The sequence below is a fragment of the Struthio camelus genome, chromosome W (genome assembly GCF_040807025.1).
Source record: "Struthio camelus isolate bStrCam1 chromosome W, bStrCam1.hap1, whole genome shotgun sequence".
Lineage (NCBI taxonomy): Eukaryota > Metazoa > Chordata > Aves > Struthioniformes > Struthionidae > Struthio > Struthio camelus.
In genome coordinates, this window is record NC_090981.1 from 3,173,264 (window position 1) to 3,198,027 (window position 24,764).

At 40.2% G+C, this 24,764-nt stretch overlaps 1 protein-coding gene across 5 annotated transcripts in view; it reads right to left on the reverse strand.

The window, feature by feature from the left end:
- Nucleotides 1-24,764, reverse strand: part of LOC104144135 (transient receptor potential cation channel subfamily M member 3) — a 397,790-nt gene that overhangs the window by 25,915 nt on the left and 347,111 nt on the right. For all 5 annotated transcript variants that reach the window (XR_011137448.1, XM_068925565.1, XM_068925564.1 and 2 more), the window contains exons 14-20: nucleotides 24,076-24,105; nucleotides 22,650-22,939; nucleotides 21,573-21,801; nucleotides 18,780-18,947; nucleotides 10,393-10,533; nucleotides 4,761-4,889; nucleotides 2,388-2,639 (exon numbers count right to left, since the gene is read on the reverse strand). Coding sequence is in view for 4 of the 5 variants with exons in the window: in XM_068925565.1 (XP_068781666.1) it covers nucleotides 2,388-2,639; nucleotides 4,761-4,889; nucleotides 10,393-10,533; nucleotides 18,780-18,947; nucleotides 21,573-21,801; nucleotides 22,650-22,939; nucleotides 24,076-24,105 (1,239 nt within the window). In the remaining variant the exon portion in view is untranslated. The remainder of the gene's footprint in view (nucleotides 1-2,387; nucleotides 2,640-4,760; nucleotides 4,890-10,392; nucleotides 10,534-18,779; nucleotides 18,948-21,572; nucleotides 21,802-22,649; nucleotides 22,940-24,075; nucleotides 24,106-24,764) is intronic.

Here is a 24,764-nt window from a genome sequence, read left to right on the forward strand (position 1 = left end):
TCTGCGTTGACCCCAGGAGAAAAATATACGACCATTTATACTACTGCTGAAGCTGGGCTCCTATCAGTCCTCCGTAACACTGACAGCTAGAACTTTGTTTATTCATGGCCAATTTGTTTATTATTGGTTTTCATTATTTCATTATTCATTATTTGTAGTAAGCACGGATTCACCAAAGGGAAATCATGCTTAACCACTCTGATAGCCTTCTATGATGGGAGTGACTGGCTGGGTAGGCGAGGGGAGAGCAGTGGATGTTGTCTCCCTGGACTTCAGCAAGGCTTTTGACACTGTCGCCCATCACATCCTCCTAGGTAAGCTCAGGAAGTGTGGGCTAGATGAGTGGACGGTGAGGTGGATTGAGAACTGGCTGGATGGCCGAGCTCAGAGGGTTGTGGTCAGTGGCGCAGAGTCAAGTTGGAGGCCTGTAGCTAGCGGTGTCCCCCAGGGGTCAGTCCTGGGTCCAGTCTTGTTCAATGTATTCCTCAGTGACCTGGAGGAAGGGACAGAGTGCCCCCTCAGCAAGTTTGCTGATGATACTAAACTGGGGGGAGGGGCTGAGACACCAGAGGGCTGTGCTGCCATTCAGAGGGACCTGAACAGGCTGGAGAGCTGGGCAGAGAGGAACCTCCTGAAGTTCAACAAAGGCAAGTGCAAGGTCCTGCACCTAGGCAGGAATAACCCCATCCGCCAGGACAGGCTGGGGGCTGGCCTGCTGGAGAGCAGCTCTGCAGAGAAGGACCTGGGAGTGCTGGTGGACAACAAGTTGACCATGAGCCAGCAGTGTGCCCTTGGGGCCAAGAAGGCCAAGGGTATCCTGGGGTGCATGAGGCAGAGTGTTGCCAGCAGGTGGAGGGAGGTGATCCTGCCCCTCTACTCAGCCCTGGTGAGGCCCCACCTGGAGTCCTGTGTCCAGTGCTGGGCTCCCCAGTACAAGAGAGACATGGCACTACTGGAGAGAGTCCAGCGGAGGGCTACTGAGATGAAGGGACTGGAGCATCTCTCCTATGAGGAAAGGCTGAGGGAGCTGGGCCTGTTCAGCCTGGAGAAGAGAAGACTGAGATGGGATCTCATCATTGTGTACAAGTATCTGAAGGGAGGGTGTCAAGAGGATGGGGCCAGACTCTTCTCCGTGGTGCCCAGGGACAGGACAAGAGGCAATGGGCAGAAACTGAACCACAGGAAGGTCCATCTGAACTTGAGAAAAAACTTCTTCACTGTGAGGGTGACTGAGCCCTGGCACAGGTTGCCCAGAGAGGTAGTGGAGTCTCCTTCGCTGGAGATATTCAAAACCTGTCTGGATGTGATCCTGGGCAATGTGCTCTAGAGGACCCTGCTTGAGCAGGGGGACTAGATGATCTACAGAGGTCCCTTCCAACCTTGGCCATTCTGTGATTCTGTGATTATTCATTATTTGTATATTATTGGTTTTCAGACTGCCTTTGCTGGCATCACAGCTTTTTGTCCTTGGCACCTGTGAAAAACATAGCAGAATATGAAGGTAGTTGTTCTTTTAAAAAGTTTTTTAGACTATGGATTGCATAAGCCTGAGCATGTTAAAAAAAAAAAAACCCAAATGTAAGCATGTAAATTAGGTACATGTTCAAGTAAGAGAGTAACTGGTACTCAAATACCAGGGACACATACATGCACCTCTGTAAACTCAGTAATTTTATTTAGCTCCTACAAGCAAAATGGTGCCTTAATGCAACACTTCTCCTGAGATGTAAAGAGAAAAAGCTAAGAAGCTCAAAATTGTACATCTGGCAGCAAATAGCTCTCAGTCCTTTTTGTATGCATTTACTTCTAGGCAAGCTATTTACATCCCTGCCATATTATGTACACATAATGTGACCAAGGGACAGAGGCTGCACATATGCAAATAGGTTTCCAACCTCACAAGGGCACAATCGGACAAAGGTGTTGAAAGAACATGTAGCCATCAGGCAAAATATAGAAAGGTTGCAGTTTTAATCATAACCATTACGGTTTGGAACATACCATCCCTATTACAGTGTACTTTCTTTGAGGGTCTCAAGAGACTGAACACTTTTTGTTACCTAAACAAACCACCCTCTTTGCAACTAGGCAAGAATTATCACCCTCTGTATTTACTACAAATGAGGCATGGAGGTGTAGGACGGTTTTGCTGTTAAAGAGAGATCTCGGAGAAAGACGAGCAATGTAACAGGACAGGGATATTCTAATCCTCAATGCTGGGGGACTATGCAGAGGATTTGGTTCAGTAAGGCACTGATTTCTAGGTTACATGAAAATGCTAATCTGTAAAAAAATACAAATAAATCTGCAGTGATTTCACTGGCCAAACCAAAGATATGGAGTCAAGAACTGACAAAACATAGAAGGAATACACCAGCTTCCCTTACCATTTTCCCAATCATCATAACATATGGTCCCAAATACTTGTTTACTCCGAAGATGTCTAACAACCGTATATACCAGTAAATGATGTTAACACAGTATATCACTCGGCCATCACTCCGGAGAGGCAGATCTTGCAGACGGAGCACCATCCCAATGGAGAACAGGAGAATCGCTATGAGATCAGTAACGTTCCAGTACTCCTGGAGCCAAACTTTTACTTTCTGTAACAGTTTCCCGGGCTCCGACATCAATATCTGAAGGACATAGGACATGGAGAGAAAAAGAGCTGAGTTGTCTTAATTTAAGCCTGAAGTAAATCTATAGTAAACAGACATCTAGCACACAGGCCAAAAGCAAAGCTGATAGACTCCTGTCATATAAATACTTTATGTACTCTCTGATTTTCTTGAGAAATCTTCCATTTCGGGCATCTTATTCTGTATCTATGTGCAAGATTCTTAAAAAAAGAAAAAGAAAACTCTCTCACTCACTCTGAAATCCTTGTGAAATTAGAAAAAATATAGTAACTTCTTTTTGCTTTTCAAATTGTCAGACTCTGATTAGAATTTTGGAACAGAAGGAGAAAGATGGAAAGATATTTAATCAGAGAATTCACATTTAAATAAGCTATAAAGTGTTTTAAAATGTGTATCAAAGTGCCAAGAAATATTTAATGACCATAAAGTCCCTGATTTAGCATTTAATCCAGAAAAGACCAGCTACTACTGGGATCTGCTTTTGGAAATTCAGTTCCACAGCTGGGATGACAATTCATAAAAATAATTAATCTTACCTTATGAATTTATCATCATTCTATTTGCAAGATCATTTGGGAGAGCTGATTGTTTTCCTGAATTACTGTTGAAACTGTTCCTCAAGTGATTTCTATGAATAATTCCTAGCTTTTAGTTAGTTAGCAAGCTATTTGTTTTTAGTTTTCTATATTTAGCTTGAGAGTGTTTGAGCAGATTCATACAGTTCCTTAAAAAGACAAGTGCAATTCTTACAATTTTCTTATAATTCATTCTCAGGATGAATTTTAGGCTCATCTTCGATGAACAATCTCCAATATCCACTTAGAAATCCATCCCCACAAATGTTCTTGATAAACTTTTGTGGAAAGGACAATTTGGGATGAGTGATTAGATAAAAATGGCACACAATTCCTGCCAGCAGTCTCCCACCTACTGAGCCAGTGGCGCTTTGTCTCTGTCAGTGCTGCAGAGCCCTCGTGTGGCTCCCGTCTCTATTTCCCTTTTCCTTTCAGTTAGTGAAATAGGCCATGGAATTAGTGTCTTTCTCTCTCTCAGTACCTCTTCCTTTTATTTATAATGTAGAGTTTATCGCACAGTGTTTGACATCTATCTGTGAAGTCTAATCGGCTGTTTCAAGATCACTTTTCCTCTAGCCCTCAAAAGCATTTAAAAGAACATTTGCTGTGGAGAATACATATATAGATGGCAACAAATTCAGCCCAGGGGTACAAATGTGCTGTTTCAGATGAGGTCAACGGGAGTCGCACTCACTCACATCAGGGCTGAATTTGGCCTCTGGTGTCATTGTGGAATAAATGTGTATTTGGCCAAGTGAAAAGGGCACAGCGGCCGCTGGGAGTGGGAGAGACCGCAAGGGGCAGGGGATGGCAGAACAGCTCCACACTGCATACAGACTGAGCGCCACCTTAAATAGTCTCTTTGTTGGACATGCTTTAGCATCTTTAGGGAGATGCGTGCAATTAGTTGACATAATTAGCAAGAAATTTCAAGATAAAAAGGGGGAAAACCTATTAGAAATGTGTTGCAATACTCAATATGGATCTAAATTTCCCCACAGTTAGGGCTGTTTCTATTTAAAGCCTTTGTATGGCATAGTTGGGACAGACAGAACAGCTGTAAATTTTGAAGGAACTCTATTTGGGGGAGGGGGAGTTAAACATGGCATTTTTGGCTGGCATCCCATCTCCATATTCATTCCATATATCCTTTCTCCTTTCCCTCTCCCTAAAATGTACTTCAATTCCCTGGCCACACTTCAAGGAATATGGCAAAGCTTTAAGATATGTCAGAAGACCACCATATACTTATGAATGCTATTAAACTTGCATCATGTGGAAATCTGAACAGAGAAATTCCATGGGAGAGAGGTTTTTATGCAGAGGAGGAAAGAGACAGATTCTTGGTTTTAAAATGGAGGAAGATAGAATCTTTAACTCTTTGTTTTTAACAATCCATCTGCTTTTTTGCAAAAAAAGCAATTTTATGATAAGCCCATCCTTCAAAAAAATACCTGGAGAAAAATAATAAAACCAGATATTAAAATGAAAAAAGCATTTATTTCCTTTTTCACTCTGTCTTTCTTGGTTGGGTTGATTTTACCTCTCTCATCTTCTCTATTCCCAGTGTGAAAATGTATGAGATGACAATCCATTCCTGTGTAGATGGCCAGCGATCCATCTTCACTAACACTATATAATTGAACAGCATCAAGTAGCCTATATATGCCAGCTGTAAGGAAACAAAAAGAATATCAATAATCACTACATTTATGCAGCTCAGACAGTTTCTCAGGCATGGTTAGATATTCTTAATTCCAGTGTAACTGGAATTAAACAGACAAAAGAACAATCAGACAGTGCTCTGGGTTCTCTGAAAAAGCTCACATTAAATCACATACAAAGTGGAATCTGCAAAATAAATGCCTTAATATCTTCTCTCCCACCTACATCTGACTCCTCAACAAAACTGTATTAATGCAGCCCCCTGGATCATCCCACAGTGGTGGGAACTCTGATACCTCAATGCCAACTACCACATACTGACTTATTAAGTCACCTATGTGCATATTTCTGCGTAGCCCACTTCTAACACCCTTTACTCCTCTAAAACTCCCCTTCCTTGGTTTTTATCCTTGTTCATCTAACCTGGGCTCACTCTGACTTTCCATGCCCTTTTTGCACAATCCTTGTCTGACCCCTAGAAAGTCCTAAGTGTTGCTAACGATCTCCCTACCCAGTGTAGTATTGACTTAACCTGTACCATGACTCCTTCCCTAAACACTGCTACTCCTACTGATCTTACTGCTGCAAGTAGCCATACATTCTCATCTTCTATTTTTTTGCAAATTTTTAAGTACAACCATTTTGCTTCTACTTCTCTAATATATTTGCCTTCTGCCCTAATCTTTGACATAGTGAAAAGTGCAGATTATGTTTTTGGTTTCTTTTTCCTTTTTCCTTTCTTTCTACATGCCCAGTCTAATCAAATGGTCAATAATAAAAAAAAAAGGCAAAGCATATCATCAAATTCGCAAATTCAGAGAAGCCCTGATGCCATAGCGGACCATGGCCTGTAGCAAGGGTGAGTGGCTGGGGTTTGTGGTGGCCAGAATCTAACTGTGATTACTTCGCAACAGCAGTCCTACAAGAAAATGCATCTTAAGCAAATTCAGATCAGAGAAAACATCATTCAATCCTGTGCACAGATATTCTGATCACAATCTCCATTGTTGCAGAAAGCTTACTGAATACATCTATATTTCAAACAGAAGTTTTTATCTTATGCATTTTACTTACAACTATTTGTTTACTCAGTATCAAGTTTAAGATGTTGCAATTGTTAGAGGGGCTTGGGACTTTTGGGTAGTATTATTCCAGTGTTCAGCACCTCACAGAACAGGATTTAGAGTCTTGTTCTATATGCTAGAAAAAAATATTTCTGCACTGTGTAAAAGCCACAGGATTTTGGCTTTCATTTCAGTTGCTGATTTGAAGGATACTCAAGAGAATTCTTTAAATTGCCCATAACTATCAGCACAGATAAGACAGTTGAATCACTGGTTCTCATCTACTTAAAATGGAGGAGGAAATGATCTCATTTGTCTTTTGGTTTGTGCATGATGATGGATTGCAATGCCCAGATCTAGAGCTATCTTAGCCTTTCCTGAACACTCCTGAAGGAAACAGAGCAATACTGACTTATGTCAGCATCTAGGGCATCGCATGAGTCAGCTGAAACCCTGTTTGGACAGGGAGAACTGGATACATGCCTCTCCAGCTGAAGGAACACCTTCTACCATACTGCAAAAAGCCAAGTGGCAGTGTCAGCTAATGTCCCCCTTGGAATGTGCTTATAAGATCTTGTTAAAAACTAATTAGTAGCAAATCTTACTGATTTATTTTGACTCATAAACCTTTACTGAACTTTTGTGGTTAGTATGGCAAAAGAATAGGGACATTAAAATAATAGAAACCACAAGACCCTTAGTGTAACTACAGGTCTTTGCTTTTTCTTAATTTTCTGAGATTTTGTCAACCCAAATTTACTGAAAATTACTGAAAATTTTCAGCTGGCAAAAAGAAATTGCATCTTGATTTAAGAATCGAATGATGCTGAAGCAGTGCCCCTTTCGCCCAAGAGACCAGCCCTTCAGGCTGCCGGTGACACCTTCCCTTTCCCTCCTTGAGCCTGTAACTCTGCCCTCCCAGGAGTGCGTCCTGCTCCCACACTACTGTCAAATCTCAGTGCAGCTGCCAATGCTGGTACACAAGCTTCTTCAAAAGTGCTACTACATAAGTAGTTGAACACTCTTTTTTTCTGCTTTTACATGGTTTGGTGGAGAGCTAGCAGCTGCTCTTCCCACGCTTGAAGGCAGTGCCTGAAGAAACTAAGCACAGGAACGTCTGCTAGGCTGGGTTACTCCTTGCCCTCCTATGGCTGCTGTCCCACTCTGTACAAAATACTTAAACACTCATTAAGGCAAGGGGCGAGCCTGGAAATAGTACCAGTAGGAGAGTGCTTCAACAGCAAGACTATCTTCCTCTTTTTTCACTGCCTGCCATAATTAAATGATCATAAAGTGAAGTGGTCCCAAAATGAAAAACTTATGGCAAAGCCACTCTGATGCTTAGAAGATGGCTCTTAACAGGGTCCAATTCCCTCCATAGCTCCTCCTCAGGGGAGGAAGTAGAAATGTGGCCTCTTACACCTTATGTCTTACACTGAGGCTAGCACTTCAACCAAAAGTTAGTAGTTAAAAGGGGAAGGCCACCCTCTTCACTGACAGTCTGTGAGATGAGACCTTTGAGTCATGGATTTTCATGCAACAGCCACAAAACAAAACAAAGTAAATGATTTTTGAAACTAACAGATGTTCAGAGTGAAAGGTGAAAGTTTTGTTGGTGAGAAAAGGCTGCTTATTTTGATGCCTCTGCCTAGCCAAAATATTACTTACTCAAACATCCCTACATTTAACCCGCTCTTGTGTATAGATATAGAATAATAGCTGATAGGAGGATATAGAATAATCAAGTGGTTTTAATTGATGTACAATAGCCGTGGACACATTTCTTGCATTGCAGACTGTGGAGTGTAAAATTTGGGGGATTTCTTTTGACAGCTATGATTAGTGCTTCCATCTGTGTGCTTGTGAAAAGTGAGATAGACTGTGCAATTTTAACACTCATCTAAAAGTTGCTTTCCCTTTTTCTCCAGGAGTTCCTCAATATATCCAACTGGTCAAGCACTTCAGCCAGAGTCCACCTTAATTTGCTCTTGAAGCTCAGTGTAGCCAAGATCCAGATTTAATAAGTGACCTTGATTGAGACCTGCCTTAGGACATAAAACTGCAGAAACAGGTCTACATGGAAATGCAGTATTGATCTCTCTCTTCCATTTCAGAATTGAACTAACAGGGAGAGCCAGGATGCTTCTTTCTGCTTATAATGGAAAGACTTTTCGGGTTATGTATAATACATTTTGCAATTGATAATGATACTCGACTGCTGATGAGCAGTTTCTAGACTCATCAGCCTAATTAACATGTATTGGCCACAGTTCAGCAAGTAGTAATTCCAAATTGCCAAACTGGATGTTAGAAAAGGGAGCTAATTTAGCTCTCGCCCAGCTTAGCACTAGCGCCTAAAGTAGACGAAGCCTGCAGGCCGCAGGAGTGAGTTGTAAATGAGCTCGAGGGACATCGCTGAGGATGCGACTGCAAACCCAGCTCGAACCAGCCCTCAAGGACACAGCACACAACGGCCAGAGGTAACCGTCAACCTTGGGATAAGAGAAGGCACCGTGAAGCAGGAACACAGCAACCGTCCCGGGACGTAGACGTGAACCAATCCAGAGGAAAGAGACCACCGACTCAGTAAAGAAGATTGGGAGAGACTGTCACGGGCAGGCGGGGAAATTTCACTGTAAGGAGTATAATTACCCCAAAATTTCTTTGTTTGGGGTCCCTTCCCAGAGGCACCCAGCTCAAGCTGTTACTTTGCTGTACCGTCATTTAAATAAATAATTAAATTCGCTGCTAGACATACGTGAGACTCTGCTCCTCGGAAACCTAGGGTCGGACTGTTTCCATAACACTGGAGCTATTTGCTAGCATAAGCTGTCCACCACAATTTAGTCTCTGTTGATGTGGGTTGTTCCTGCTCTCTGTAGATGTAGTGTCCAGATCTCAGAAAGGTGGCTTTTCCATTAATAAGTCATATACAGAAGGAAGGAGAGAAGTACATTCTTTGTGATTTGCTGAAGTTGGGCTGCTTTGCATTCAACAGAATGAGAAAATATAGCTGGGAAAGATGACAAGAAATCATCTGGCCAAGTCAACAGTGCCAAAGCAGGATCAATTATACTATACCATACTGGACATATATTTTGATAAGATAGATTTAGAAATCACTAATAATGGAAAATCTACCATCTCCTTACACAATTTATGGCAGTATTTCTCAGAGCTATCCTGTTAGAAACTGTTTCCTAACGTCCAACCTAGAACTGCCTTGCTGCAATTTAATTCATTTCTTTTTGTCCTGTTCAGCAAGGATTTGGAGAATATTCCATTTTGTTCCTCTTTGCAGCTACATATACATATTTGAAGACTATTAAATCCCTTCTTCAGAGTTTTTTTTTCCAGAGAAAACTTCACTTCCTTAAATATTTCCCCATAAGTCATGTTTTATAAACCTCTTGAAACATTTTTCTTATCCTCTTTTGGGTCCTTCAAATCAGTCAACATTTGTCACATGATGCAGAAGCTGGGGTATAATATTCCAGCTAAGGTTTTACTAGTGCCAAGAAGACAGAAAATATTACTTTCTGTGTTCATTTTACATTTTCATCCTATCCTTCTACATTCTAGTGTAATTTGCAAATTTAATAACCAGTCTCTATTCCATCCTCCAAGTTGTGAATGAAAATATGAGACAGTACCTGATGTAGGAGAGACTCTAGTGGAACCCTTCCTAATACCTGTTTCCAGCTTGATAGTGAATAATTAATAACTGCTCTTGAGGACCAATTGCCAAAAAGCTTTGTATCCACATAATAACTGTTTAATATAGCAGTTATTAATTTATCAGGGAAAAATATCTAGTAAAGTTTTTGACACTGTCTTACCTAAGTCAAAATATAAGACATCAGTTGCTTTCTGCCCCATCTGCAAGGCCTGTTTCTTTATAATACAGGAAATTAGACTGTCTTGACATAATTTGTCCCTGAAAAATCCATGTTGGCTGCTACTCCTATCTTTGTGTTTAACAGGTACTTACACAAACACTTTGTCTGAGAGACACTCCACAGATTAGCCAAACAGAACAAAGCAAAAATGTTCCAAGAAAAAATGTGCTTTATCTGTTTCTTATTTTCATCAGTTATTGTCCAATTTGATATACTGATTCAGACCAGCTTCCCATTGGGCTTAGCAGTGAATTCCATGGGAGCACTTGCTGACAGCAAACTACCACTTACTGCTGTACTTGAAGAAAAACATACACAGGGGTTCATATTTTAATCATTAATTTCCAGAATGAAGCAGTAGTATTTAAAACTCTTAAACAGGTCTGCAAGTGCTAGCTGACCTCCACAAATGATGTTTATGAAAATATTTATGGAGAATCCCTCCAGTGTATGCAGATGCAGACTTTAAAAGAAATACACAAAATGACCTTGATCCTATCCCAGTACTTGTCCCATTAGTAGTAACATAACAGGAAAGATATCTTACTGTGTAAAACCAAAATTTAACAATGGGAGCATTGTAGAACTCATAGATCTTTCTTCCAACAGGGATCAGTCTGTGCCTGCTCTGAACTTCCTCTTCCTCTTTCTTTCTTGATGACTCTCCATTCCCTCGTCCCAGCATTGCCTACAAGAAAGGACATTTTTGTGTTTCTTTCTTTGTGAAAGATGAATACAGTTATTTTTTGAAATTTCAAAAGGAAACTATTCAAAAGTTCTCTGATTTCTTGATCTTTAGAAAAAAACAGATGACCATAGCTAGGTATAAAATGCTTTGTTCTCAGATTATCTTTTATGTAAGAAGCTACTGTTTAGTACCTTGTAAATTGAAAAAGCAATGCTTTATCAGGAACTGTCAACACCAAGGTAATCCTTGACTGGTGGACAAAAAATAAGATGCAGAGAACATTTCCCCTTTTTGCTGTACTGATTTATTTTCTCCCAGCAGTAGCTTCTTATTGTATACTTATACACAACAAACATACACACAGAAAACAGAGAAGTTTTGAATATACTATTACAAAGGAAAGATCATAAGGTTGACACTGAAAGAGAACAGCAGGGGGAAAGATGAGTTAACGGTTGCTGAACTGGAAGCAATGAAGCTAGTGATGGTTTTTGTGTTGATCACTGGATCCACCTTAGGTGATGATCCCACAGTGAACGTTATATGGATGTAGAGGACGGAGCAGTACAGTTCACTGCAGGATTAAGGCCTTGGATCACAAACTTCCTTCTGCAGTGGTTGTAACTTCTTCCATAATGAAGCTGCAGAGTGCTCATGCGTTGCCTGTGGCTGACTTGATTTCACTGTTACTACAGCAATTCATGCTCCCCGAAGATCTACCCAGAGCTCCAGAAACACATATTTAAGGAGTCCTCAGTAGTAAGTGCATAGCTAACAGGCAAAAGAAGATAATATTATGTTTACTCTTAACTTCACACTCAGCTTCAGAGAGAAGTGGCAGGACTGACTAAACCAAATACTCACTAAAATTAAGGTGTCCCTTTGTATTTAGAATATAGACTAATCTAATAAATGTTCTTTTTTAAAAAAAATTCTTTTGTGAATACTAGACTAAGAGTGGATTTTAGGTTATTGTGTCCTGAGCAAGTTCTTACTACTTAGTTTGTGGCAGCAGATATAGATTGTAGTACTCCTGCACATGAAAGCAACTGCAAGAATTGAGATATAACTGCCCTGTCTAAGTATGCAGGGACTGCACCATGCTGCTTTTATTGAAATGTTTCTATAATGTTTTTCTCCAAGCAGATCAAAACACTTTAGTACTTTTATGTTAACTGAAGCAAATTTTCAACATCCCTGAAGATACTATTGTTCTCAATCACAATTTAAAAACATGGAAAACTAAGCCACTGAGACAACTAACTGTTAAAGAGAACAATGAGCTGCCAGACATGCTGTCTTTCAATGCAGAGGCCCCTCTTTTATCTGTCTCTGTGTTCTCTGATTCAACAGGATGTTCTGCACACACTTCACTAATCAGCTTCAGGTGAGCTATTTGAGCTGGTTCTAGTTCCTTGCAGGAATAGGGGATGATTTATGAGTACAAAGGCCAAGCAATTCCCACTTATTTAAAAGTAAGAATCACAATCTTTCCTTTTCTTCCTTTTTCTGGGCCTCATGTGGAGTCATTCATACAGGGCTTTGGTCAGGTAAAATATTAAATTTTAATAATAAACTGGTGACCACATTTTTTCTTTCAGTCAGTCTAGATATTTGTAACATTACTTACATGTATGATCCTAGATGCCTGCTGTCTAATATTTATATTGCATTTAATTTGCAAATTTATTTTTTTCTCTGGTGTCATTGCTTTCCATCTGGTCCCTTATATTCTTGAATTTGACTATGCACAGATGCTGCCTTTCATATTTTTAACAAAGTAAAACAATGACCCAGGACACAAGTATGACACCAAAACTAACTTGATATCCTCTTAGAACTGCAGCCTACTTTGATGAAGTTATCTATTTCCTTTACCTTTTTATGCCCGTTCAGATTTATAAGTTCATTACCATACATATATAAAACAATGCATGCTTAAAAAAAAAGATGCCCCCTGCTGATTCTCATCGAGCACATAAAACCTCTTAAAGTCTGGCAAGGGTTTCATATAAAAAAAAAAAAGGAAGTGGCTGCTGAGCAGAGGAGATGGTTGAAGGGTTCTCATTAGATAAGCAGATAGTCTGCAAGAACATGAGACCTACTGAATATAATAGTAACAGAGACTATGCAACCTTCACAGAACCTTGCATATCATTACCTGAAGACTACAAAACCAAACTCATTCCCAGATATATATCAAGGACTGGCTATTTGGGGGAAAAAATGGATTATGATCTGAATGTTTTGAAAAATTTCTAGCTTAAGAAATTACTCATTTATTTGCTTCTCTCTACCTCCTGACGCTGTTTTAGGGAAAACTGCCATCTGGTGCTACAGAATTTTCCGTAGCTTTTCATGAGGCTTTGTCTCTGCTGTCCTCTTGCGCTCAAGAATTTTGCAGGAGAGGTAAAAATGAATGCTGGCAGCTTTAATAAAAGAGCAGTGTGGTGCTTTAGTAAAGGGGATTATTTAAGACAGTTTAAATCCTCCACAATTTTATAAATTTCCCATTTCTGAGAGACCCTCAGCTCTCACTGGAATCAGTGAGTTGTAGGTGTTTTTAGGATAATGCTCTTTCAGTACCTGGATTTATGTTTTAGCTCATGGATGCTGGTTTCCTGCTTGTTGTTACTTTCTTGTTGATAAATGATGCTGTAATTTTATCATGTTATAATTATTTCTGAATTAACTGCATACCGTACAATGCTAACCTCTCCCTTCCCCCATGCTAAAGATGGGGAATTGCTCTGCCATGGCTCGGGATTAGATTTGACCTAATGTCCCCAAATGTTAATTATATCACAGTATTAACCATCTGAAAAGCCGCCCTATTAGAAATATACTGAAATAACATAAGTCCCTGCATTAACAGAATAGCTACAATGTTGAATGTGAATAAATGCGTTTCCATTTGAAGGGGGAAGCAATAGGGTGAGAATAACTCAAGACACTGAGTGTAGGTGGCATCTCTTTCTCTAATACACAGTTCTGTCTGTGATTCACTATGAGTCATACAAGGTAAGCCTGACAGCAGTGCAACATGTGAAGTACAGTAGGACTGCATCATTTTAGCCTGGGGGGCTGGGGTTGATGTGTGCATTTCTTTTACATGGAGATTTTCTAATCAGAATTCTGGAGTTTTTTTTCCAGGCATTTTGCTTTATTTATACCCAGGATACTTCTGGGTAGTGTACTTCTGAATTAAAATATGTTATTTAGAGAGCAGCATGAGATCCTATGATATAGTTATCTGTTTTATAATTGAATAACAGGAATTTGAGTCCTGATAATATGACCATAGGCTTTCATTTTATCTTTAGTGAAATGTATGTGCTACTTACAGACTTTCCTAGTATTTACACAGAACTGGTGAGGAAACTTTACATAGCTGGGTGGATATATTATACATCCCTCTGCATACCCCATTGTATCCTACAGTATATACAGAAATTATGCCTCCATGATAATTGTTCCAGGGTTACAGTTCTTTGCCTTGAACTACTGGTAGGGAAAAATGTTTAATGCCTTTGAATTATAAGCATATAAAATGGGATTTTGCACATGCTCAGCAGTTCTTTAAGCTGAATACAGAGAACACATCTGAAACACTAGCTGCAGCCTTAGGAGCTCAATCCTCCAGACTGCTGAACACTGTGAAAGAAGCAGAGAGTGCCAAAGTGGTTGCTTAGCAGCTGTGCAAGACGTTTCCAAACAGCTTGGAGAAATGGAGGAAATTCCTCATTATGGAGAGGGCCAGCACTGACCTAGCACCTTGCAAGTCTCTAAAAAGTCTCAAACTATATTTTTTAAGAAGCCATGAAGGGGTGCCTGCTGTTGCATGGGTGCCTTGAGCAGAGGTAAGAGTGCTGTGAGCGCACTCCTCCCTGACAGAGGTTGGTGAGAAGTGGGCGAGATGGAGATGGAGGAACTCCAGATTCTTGGACCACTGGTGCCCATAGCAAAATGATCTTCAAAATGACACCAAAACGCCCTTAAGCCTGTTAAAAGTATCTTCATATGCTTATATTCCCATGTGTGAAAGTAAGCACATGCAGCATGGCATAAAATAAAAATAAGAAATGGCCATTTAAAGTTCATCAGAATTTTAATTTGGCTGTAAATGGAAACCACTGTGGCAATTCTAGATAAGATGGTTCATGTATTTGTCCCACTTAGCCATAATTGGTGTGATACTGATGATGCTGACATGCCGCTAATGGAGGCCACATGGGATGCTGTATAATAGCTTTTTTAGAAAATAAAAAAACCCTAGTTTGCTCTCACCTTCTGTCCCTGTCCTGGGACAGAGAGGTATAAGCGCCGACTCGGTGACCGCAAGCCATGTCCTGTGTGGTAGCTCTCTGTCCTCAGCTCTTTCAGATGCTACTGTTAATGGACAGGCAGACCTCTAAGGTAACCCCATCATGGAAAACAGGTCTCAGTGTTATGGAAAAACAGTCTCTCTTACAGGCAGCTTTCCTTCTTGCAGATGAAACAAAGCTTTTTGCTTTAGCACAGGTGGTCTGTAACCCCCCACCAGCACCCACTGACCTTGCACAAGTGCTGATGTTCAAAGTTTCCCAACTTAAGAATTGCATTTTTCCTGATTTAATATTTAGCTACTTTTACTAGAGAGAAAAGGCTAAGCATACATAACATGAATAAGATGCATATCATCTCAAAGGCCAACACTAACCAACTTTGCTGTTGTTGGAATGTCCTAACTCAGACTTTTAGTGCTCTCTATGAAAGCCCAAACTCCTTATTTGATGTGGGAAATTTGAACAAAACAACCAAAACAACAAATAAAACACCCTCTAAATGGCTTTGATGTGTTATTCTGTATTCTGAAATAAGATAATTTACCAAGGAACTCTAATGTCCTAACTATAGGGCACTGAATAAGGATAAGGGCAATCCTAGTTATAGCTTCCAGAATCAGCATTATCTTTGGATGAGGCTAGACCATTGGGTTTTTTGACCAACCTAAAAATCAGCCACTAAACTAATGCCCTGGTCAGGACATTGTACAAATACAAAAGGTCCCTGGCTTTTAGATTTTAGAGCCCTTCTACTCCTCTTGGTCTACTACTAAGGATTAATGACTGGCAGGTCCATGCAGAAATTGTGTTAAACTGCCTGGTGCTGAGGTGGTGATGGGAGTGGTACTCTAGTACGTTTTTGCGAATATGCTGCAAAAAGGCAAGTCTGTTGCCTAGCATCAAAGTGTTAAAGAAATGTGTGCCCAGCACTCTCGTATACCTGTTATAATTTAAAAGCAGGTGTGAGTAACAAATAGCTTACAGTAAATAAACACTACATGTTTATATAGTATATCCCAACATTTACCAGTCCACCAAGTCCTTTGAGAGGAGCATGGCACAAAATAAACATATATTCACATACAGATGCACCCATGTGGGGACTTATTTCACTGTTGCTGTGATCACATTATTCTGTGCAAATTAGGTGTAAAAGAGTACAAAAAAATCACTGTGGCCCTGTAGTTCATCCACTCTGCACAAGCACAATCCAGAAGAATAAACTGACTCTTTTGTCCTACCATTAAGCACTGGCAAAATCTCTCCATCAAGCAGTCACCTGGGTTTAACAGCAGATGAGACAGACAATTTCAAAAGAAATCAATCAGTTGAGCTTGTCTAAATGTGATCCTTTTATGTTAGGGGTACTTTTATAAAAATGCATATAAACATAATATTACAGAAATACACAGATGAGTAGTATTCATTGGAAATGATTAGGAATAGAGCTAGGTGAAATTATATGGATGAATAGTTTATTGGTCAGAAATAGACTTTTGGGGTGACCAAAATGATTTTTAGTTCACCTTTTTTTGTTTAAGCTTTAGGGCAAAAAAAGCTCAGAAACCCAAACCAAGGGAAAATTTGGAAAATATTTTAAACAATTGTGTATGAAATATCTAAACAAATAAAACAAAACTACAGTAAATGTATATAAAAAGCCCTATTCATTTGTTCTGAAAGGAAAAATATGGAGAATAATATGCATTTGGTTTTGAATAAAAATAAAACTAGTCAAGAAAAAAGGTCATCACTGAACCAAAAAAATCAGTTATCCAAATAGATTTTATTATAAATGCTTCAGCAGCAGGTGTTATGAATGCTGTAGTTAGGGGCAATGACTGATCTGTTGAACTAGAGTTGAAAAATTGATTAAACATTTGTGAAATCACCTCATAATTATTTATTAATCTCAATAAGCCATAATAATGTACCCTTAATATAAGTGTGACTAAAGAGAAGCTTCACAAAGGTGCTTCCTGAACAGTCTCTCAGGGATCCTCTTGTCCATGGAGAAGAGGCCAGATCTAACTTATGCCAGGTAATTTGACTAAGGCCAGAAGGAAAACAACCCCAAACTTCCATCTAAAATCTTTTATTATATTTAAAATATGTCAGGCAGGACCACTCTCCCTGACACCAAAGGGGACAAGATATAACTGTCTCTGATATCTAACCACAGACATATATGCAAAGGTCTCTTTACTAGCAAATCATTCTCCGCACCACTGAAGGACATTGCTGGTTTTAAAGTGAAATTATGAAGCCATGTTACAAGTCCTAAAACTCACCACAAATTATGTAGTCAAAATATTAAGTCAGCAGTAGTGGGCCCAAGATTTTGTTTCTAAAATTGCTGGACTCAATGGAAATGGTTCTCACTTTTCTATAAAAGGCTGTATCTGTCTGAAACTTCACTGGAGTGATGCATCAAATTTGAGGGAGTAGCTGGGCAGAGTCAGTGATGGGAAAGAGCAACAGGACTGTCAGCACACTGAAAGGAGAAGGGAGGGAAGGTCTAAGACTCGTCTGGGAAAGCATATACAGTTCAGCACATCACTTCCTTGCATTGGGAGTCAGAAGGTAAAAAGGAAACACAGTATTATAGACAAGAAACCAGGAGCTGGGATAATTGCAGAGAGATGGAAGTGACTTCCCCAAATTTTATACCCATTGCCAAGAAAACGGCAGCTTGCAAAGTGCTTATTTGATTTGAATAGGCACTTCATGAGCAGATCAGAAGCTAGGGATAGTAAATCACAGTTAGCAGCTCATGGGCAGAGAACAGCCCATTGCTGCTATTCTGGCTTCTGGTCTTTCCCAACAGCCAGGTTCTTGCCTGCAAATGGGTCCTGTAGGTGGGTCTTGTGGGCTGTTCCTTCTGCTTGCCTGCATATTGGGTCCTGTAGGCAGGTCCTTCTGCCTGCCTACAGACAGGGTCCTGGGGGCAGCTCCTGCTGTTTGCCTGTGGGAAATAGTCTGGTTTTTTTTGTGTGTGTGTGTTTTTTTTTTTAAATTAACCAGGAAAAAACCCTCTTATTTCTACTCCTCTGTCCTGACCTAGAAGAACTGGGGATGAGTTTTAAGCCTTTCAAAGACACCACAATCGGAACCAAAGTGAACTGAACTAAACTAAGGCAGGACTGTTAACTCTTACAATAATAGCCTGAATTAGAAAGTGTCCAGCAAGTCTGAGAACAACAGACTGGAAGTAGGTGACTTGCGTAATTTTCAGAGCATTAGCTATTTGATTCTCCCTTTGGTGTAAATTATTCATCTAAGGCTGTGTTACTACTACAGACAAGCCCTTCTTTGCACAGTTCTACTGAGCTATGGAAGCTCTTAGTAATGGCTGAGTTGTCTAGCTACTTGCTAATGTCTTCAGGGCATTAAAAATTGCCTGTGTATATATGTGAGAGGCACTGACTACAAATCCATAAGGAATTTTGAAGAATGTTTTCATCATTTTTCTTGCCTACTTGCATGCTAAATTGCACTCTAATGAAGTGAACTAAGAGAAAAAAGAAAATCTCTAGTTTTCATCACTCTCTGGGCATCTCCATCCCAAGGAAGACCTAGTGAGCATCTTTTCTACCAGGGGTGCCCAGTCATCTGTCACAGCTGAGTGCTTTCAATTCTGAAATCTCTTCAATTTATTTCAGACAATGCAGCATCGAATTGAATCAAAATATGAGGACATTACATTACAACGTGATGCTTCAGCATCATCATGTCCTGCTGCAACATGAAGACATAATGATGCCAACATATACAGTTTAAGTCTCACCAAGCAGAGGGGGCTGTTAAGACTGGTATCCTGTTCATATACTAAATTTAGCCATCAGATAGCCTGCAACACCCACAGAGGTGCGAATAGAAAACTAACAGCACTGAAGCCGGTGATTTATTGTCAGCTCTTACAGTGAGTTCCATGCCCTCCTCCTCTTTTTCTTTCACTGTTTTTTCTGGTTCCTCTGGCTTCTTCTCCTGAAGATGGATCTCGCTGGCTTGAGACATGTAAGGCATGTCATCTTTGTTCTTGAACTCCAAGCTGAGGATTGAAGGAGGAAGTAGAATTCCTAGAATTACCTAAAGCAATGATAATGATAATAATAATAATCACAGTAAACAGATTACAATCATGGTGGTTGCTTAGTATCAAATGGAACAACTCCCTCGGGACATTTGGGAAAAGAAATAGACTTGTGCATGCGAGTTTCTATTGCAGTATAGTATTTGTCACTTGGGGCAATGTTTTCAGAGCTCTGTGGTGAAACAAAGCATGTAACTTCCATTAGTATTGCTATGAGTGCTATGGCTAATTGACTCTCTTGAATGTTTTATCTGTTTGCTCATCAGATGCATATTATTACCCACTAGAATACATTTACAAAATATTACATAGGCTCAATGGCAGGTGGGACCATGGGTGCATTCAGACCTTGAACCTGCAGATTTCTGCATTGTATGTAATAGACAACATCAGTGTAAATGACACACAAGAAGCATTAATTTAATATAACTTAATATACAACTTAATATGCCCAGGTAGTACAGGTCAAGGCATAAGTATGTGTGGGTCTGAGAAGAGACAAAGCCAGCAATAGCACACACTGACGTGCTTAGCTATGCAGTCCCCTTAGATTTTGCTTCAGTAACCTGGCAGCCACGTAATGTTCATATTTATGCCAGCTCCTTGTTTTCTGCATTCCCTCTCTTGTGCAGAGGGAATGCAGAAATCATTAAATTTGCCTTGTGCTGATATGTGCAATGCACGATGCTTGGGGTCAAATCTGTAGTATAACTAAAGACATATAACAATATAAAAAGAAGTGGCCTGTCTGTAACTGGCAAACACAACAGCTTTTTTTTTTTTCTGGAATCTCACGGAAAACAATTTTATTATACATCTTTCCCTAAAAGACAGTGAAACCAGATAGGCTGTTGGCATGTCAGAAGAGGGAGACTGCTTGTGCTCATCATGTTGGCAGGCAGCATGTGTGTTGCTGAAATCATCCAAATTACTGCAATTAGGAGCAGTTAGAACATACGAACCCCACGTCCAGCCTCAGACCAACTGAGCACTAAGTGGCCTTGACTGTTCCTGCACTCGGTTCATGGGAAGAGGATACCATCGGGCGAGGATGTGCTAAAGCAGTGGGGGTTACGGGCAGACCTGACTTCCCAGAGAGGCTGTTTTTAAGGACAGGCAGCATTAACAATTGCCTCTTCCCCTTGCATTAGTGCTATACATCCCTGGTGAGACATCAAGAGAATTAGATTCAGCCTTCTTTCCATTTGCCAATTTCAACTGGAGAAAATTGTTCATAGGAAATAATTCATGACTCATGCTTGCAAATTTATTTCTTTGCCATCCTGCCTCTTGCTTGCATAGACTGTAGCTTGCTTTGCCTTTATACAGGGCCTGCTAATGAGCATCAGTGAGTAAAATACAGACTATAAACTGAGTAAAGGATCCTTGTGAGGCCCTTCTGTTACAAGAAGTTGACAGGCAAAAAGAGTTTGTTACCTTTGATTAATCATTGTGAAAAGAGGGTCTATTTTATGACTTAAGAGATGCAAGCTGTAAAGAAGAAAGCATACAGTGGGAAATGAGTTGCTGCACTGAGCCAGATCTACCCAGGTGGAATATCTGCAAAGCCAAATGGTGAGCAAGGGACCAATCCCTCACGAAGGGCAAAGGGCCTGTGATGTGATTCAGAAAAGCAGGTAGTAAAGACGTCCCCAAACATGAGAACGCTTTCTATCTGTAAGCAGCATGGTATTTAAGTATAGCTCCTACAGGAGAATGATGAGAATCTTATCAGTCACTTATCCTCATTCATCATTGTTACTGGATTAGATCCAGTATGATAATGATGCATTTAGTCATAATCATTCTCATCATTAGCAAACATCATTTCATGCAGCAAAACAGCCGGAGCAAGTACCACTTTTCACACAAAGGTAGTGCAGGAGAGAGAATTCCCCTTCCCCTTCCCCCCCCCCCCCACGAAAATATTTCTCTATCACCTGGGAGGAAAAGGCAATTCCTGGTTTTGAACTGACTAGTGAGTACTTTGGTGAAGGTGAAAGATGCCAGCCCAGTTTTTTTCTGGATGGAAACTCACCTCTCAGAATCCACCTTGCTCTATTAGCAGTTTTGCTGGTGGAAGTAAAGCTTAAATGGCTTTGGAAATTGAATTATTCTCTAGATCCCCTCGGGTAGTCCCTTCAGGTCAGTCATCAGGAAGACTGACAGGGGCTTGCAAGAAAATTTGTACAACTCACTTTGACCTGTTCTGAGGAATTGCTCCCCAAGGCCATCAGATCAGCACCTTCCATTTGCAGTTAATTCACTTACACACACTTTTTCTTTATTTATCTTTAGAAACCTTGGCTAACCCCTCAGGTATCCAGGCAGGGTGACATACTAACCTGCTGGTGCAATTCTTACTCTGATAACTCTCGCTGATGCTGGAGGGGGCTTTGAGAAAGGTGATGAAAATCTAAGTAATATGCTTTGAACTTGGGTTTGTGATAATCTCCCTGCTGAAAAGCTGAACACAGGAAGGATATATCCCAGTTAACGCCATTATAAATAAGCAGCCGAAACGTGGTTAATAGAGCCGGTTGTTTCTAATTTGTTGTGAGCCCGGTCACCATCTATTAGAACTGCTCTAACTGTTAATTTTATTTTAAAACAGGGCTGACCTTTAGACCAGAATTTTTGCGCATCCGGAGATGACCCATCCACATGTCCGTGAGCAGCATTTGGCTGCAAGTGTGAGCAATGAAATCCCTGTGCTTGGCTGCCACTGCGAGCTGCAGGCACGTGGCGTTGCTCCAGTTCTTCAGCTCATAGGTCAGCAGTTTCATTGCCAATTGCTCGTCCTGCTTGTATGACTGATCCAGCAGCTCCACTGCCAACTGGCCAAAGTCCCTGCAATGGGGGGACATTTGTTCATTCGTGTTAGCCCGAGTGGCCTGCTGCAAAGAGAAATCTCCGTGACCGACAGCCTCTGCAAGGGGTGCATCACCTGCCCTCACGCAAGTCGTGATGGTGACTGTACACATGGAAACCCATGTTTTCAAATGTGAGTGACTGATGGTAGGCATATAAATAAGTGGCCCAACTTAGAAGTGCTGAGCACCCACACCTACCAGATGTCTGCTCCCACCTGCCTGCCCACCTCCCTGACATTTTCTGGTTGAAACCCACTGGCTGTCTGCAGCTTCGTGGATCGCTTCTCCACTGCTTGCTCATGGTTTTATGGTCAAGTCTCCTGGAAAAAGGAATGTCCGATATTCTTTTTAAAATTCTCACCATTTTTTATGTCTCAGTTTTTAATATCAGAAAAGATTATTATGAAATCTAGTCTCACTGATGGTTCACCTAAGCATGAGCTCTTTGTTAATTACTGTTTCTGCCTGAATATCATGTTCGTAAGATTTTCAACAACCGTTTTGCTTGGGATAAACAGAGTGGCTTGAAAAGGCACAGAAAAGGTTGCAGCCTGACTCTTGAGGCCTCAGGGACAACACACAGGCAGTATAGATATTTCATTGCCTTCTTGACACCTTCTCATTTCAGAAGTTATACTGCTAGCAACACTGCTTCTCTGGCAGACAGATTGCTTAAAAGCCATTTAGACTTTCTCTGAAGGGACTGTATTTTCCCTACAATTTAGAAGTGAAAGCAAGGCACAGAAAAGCAAATTTTTGGCAGGATCAGCAGGCTCCTCTTTTTTTTTTTTTTACCCAAGAAAGTATACATGAAAGAAAATCCACCTGGAATTATGGTTCAGTTCTTGGGATATGTCGTCCACCATGTCATTTTCTGATGCTTCATGGGCCATGGCTTTGCACAGTTTACAGGCCACCAGTGCTTTAGCCATAGCCTCCTCCCCATGCTGCCAGAAGAAGAGGGCCATCTTCTGACGCTTCATCAGCACAGCCCACACCATCAGCTCATGAAACGGGAAGGGGAAATGATTGATCTCAGGGTCATCCAAATCAATATCAACTTCTTCTTCTCTTTTCTTAGTTGTTTTCCTGCCTCGCCGCAAAGGGACATCATCCTGTGAGAATTGTAGAGAAAGTTTTTTTTTCCCAATAAAGGGGCTGAATCAATTCACACAATGTATTGGAGTCAATACCTGAGATGTCAAATACCTTCCCTGCAGGCCAGCCCCTTCAGCTCTTTTGGATAAAATATTTCACACAATAAAATAACAAAAAAAATTGTTCCATGCAAATTAATTAGTAAGTCAGTGCCCCCATTTCTAAACACAGGGAAAAAGAGCTTTGGGCTATCACTCTAAATTGCTCCTTCTCCCTAATAACATGAAGCACAATCACATAATGTCCAAAACAATTTTGGAAAAGCCACCATTAAAATAAAGCTAAGAGTTTGCTCTAATTATAGAGTCTTTTGGGACACATCCACCTCTTTCCACCTAAAGAAGGTATATCCAGGGGATGTTCAAGTCTACTAAACATTTCCTCCCTATTTATGGTTTGCATTTTCTCCCTTTATCCTCTCAGTAGAGTAGGAATCTCCTTTCTTTACTCCCGTTCTTACTTTCTATCCCATGTTTATCCCTTCTTCCTCCAGCTTCATGTTGTTTCTCTCGCTAGACTGTCTTGTTTATTTTTCTTTCACGCCACATTTTAGCCTACTGCTTTTATCAGATGAGCTGACCTATTCTGTACTACATCTGTGGGTAGCAAAATGAAAGTTATGGTATAAAACAAGCAAACAAACACCACTATCTCTTTGAAGCATCAGAGTGGCCAAAAGAGTCAACAAAATAGATGAAAAATTTGCCCATGTAAAGATTTCTGCACCATGCTCTACAACTGCTTCATTTCTCTGAAATCTTTTTAAGCTTTATGGTTATCTGACTGAAATACTGCTTGGACTGATGAACTGAAAAATGTTTAATCTTCAACAAAAAAAATCTGATGCAGAGAGGAGGAAAACCCTTCTTTTCTTTTTTCTCTGCTGGAGTTATATTAAGAAACATTTCTTAATTTGGCCTTTGCATAAACAAGTTATCTGGATCAAAAATACACTTTTTGTGGCACTTTTTCTCATTTAAAATTTGAAAACAACTGTTGGTGCCTTCATTATTGTAAATCTAAACATTATGTTGATAATACATATAGTTGTTAAAAAAGGGGAAGACATTAAGATTTATCGCAGGTCACTTACCTCCATTCCCAACAGTTTCAGGGCTTTTGGCTGTACAAAAAAGTTAAGAAAAATGTTATTTGTCCCAGAAGCATGATCAAAAATTCCAATTATATGGATATATATTCTGTATATAAAAATATTCAAAATATTATGTAATAATAATTATTAAATTATTATATTATTACACTATGATTAATTACATTATATAAATATATAATATAAATTGAAGTCAACCTTGAGTTTCGCCCTATTTCAACAAAACAAAGAACAGAAGACATACATACATTTGGATTCAGGCACAAATTACAGATGTTTCGAGGCTGTTTAGTGGATGGGAAATAGGAATCACTGCTAAGAGATGCTGGCATGAGTGAATTTATCTGGAGTGCATCAGTATTTTGGCTATTTCCCTGGCATACTTTTATTGACAGCTATGAAGCTGCTCTGCTTGCCTGGCTCAGGGTCTGTGAAGTCTCAACTTGTACACTTTTCTTGACAGAGTGGCTAAGGGAAGGAAGTCTCTCCCAGCACGGAAAATTACTACTCTTCCTCTCAAAAGTGAAATATAATACCAAAGGAAGTATTGGGGAATAAACAAACCCATTTCACATGTTTGGCTGTAAATGTTTTACAGAGCTGTTGTTCTTTATGGTCACTTACAACAATATTCAATAGTGTGTGTTGCTAAAATCTGAACTGAGACGTGA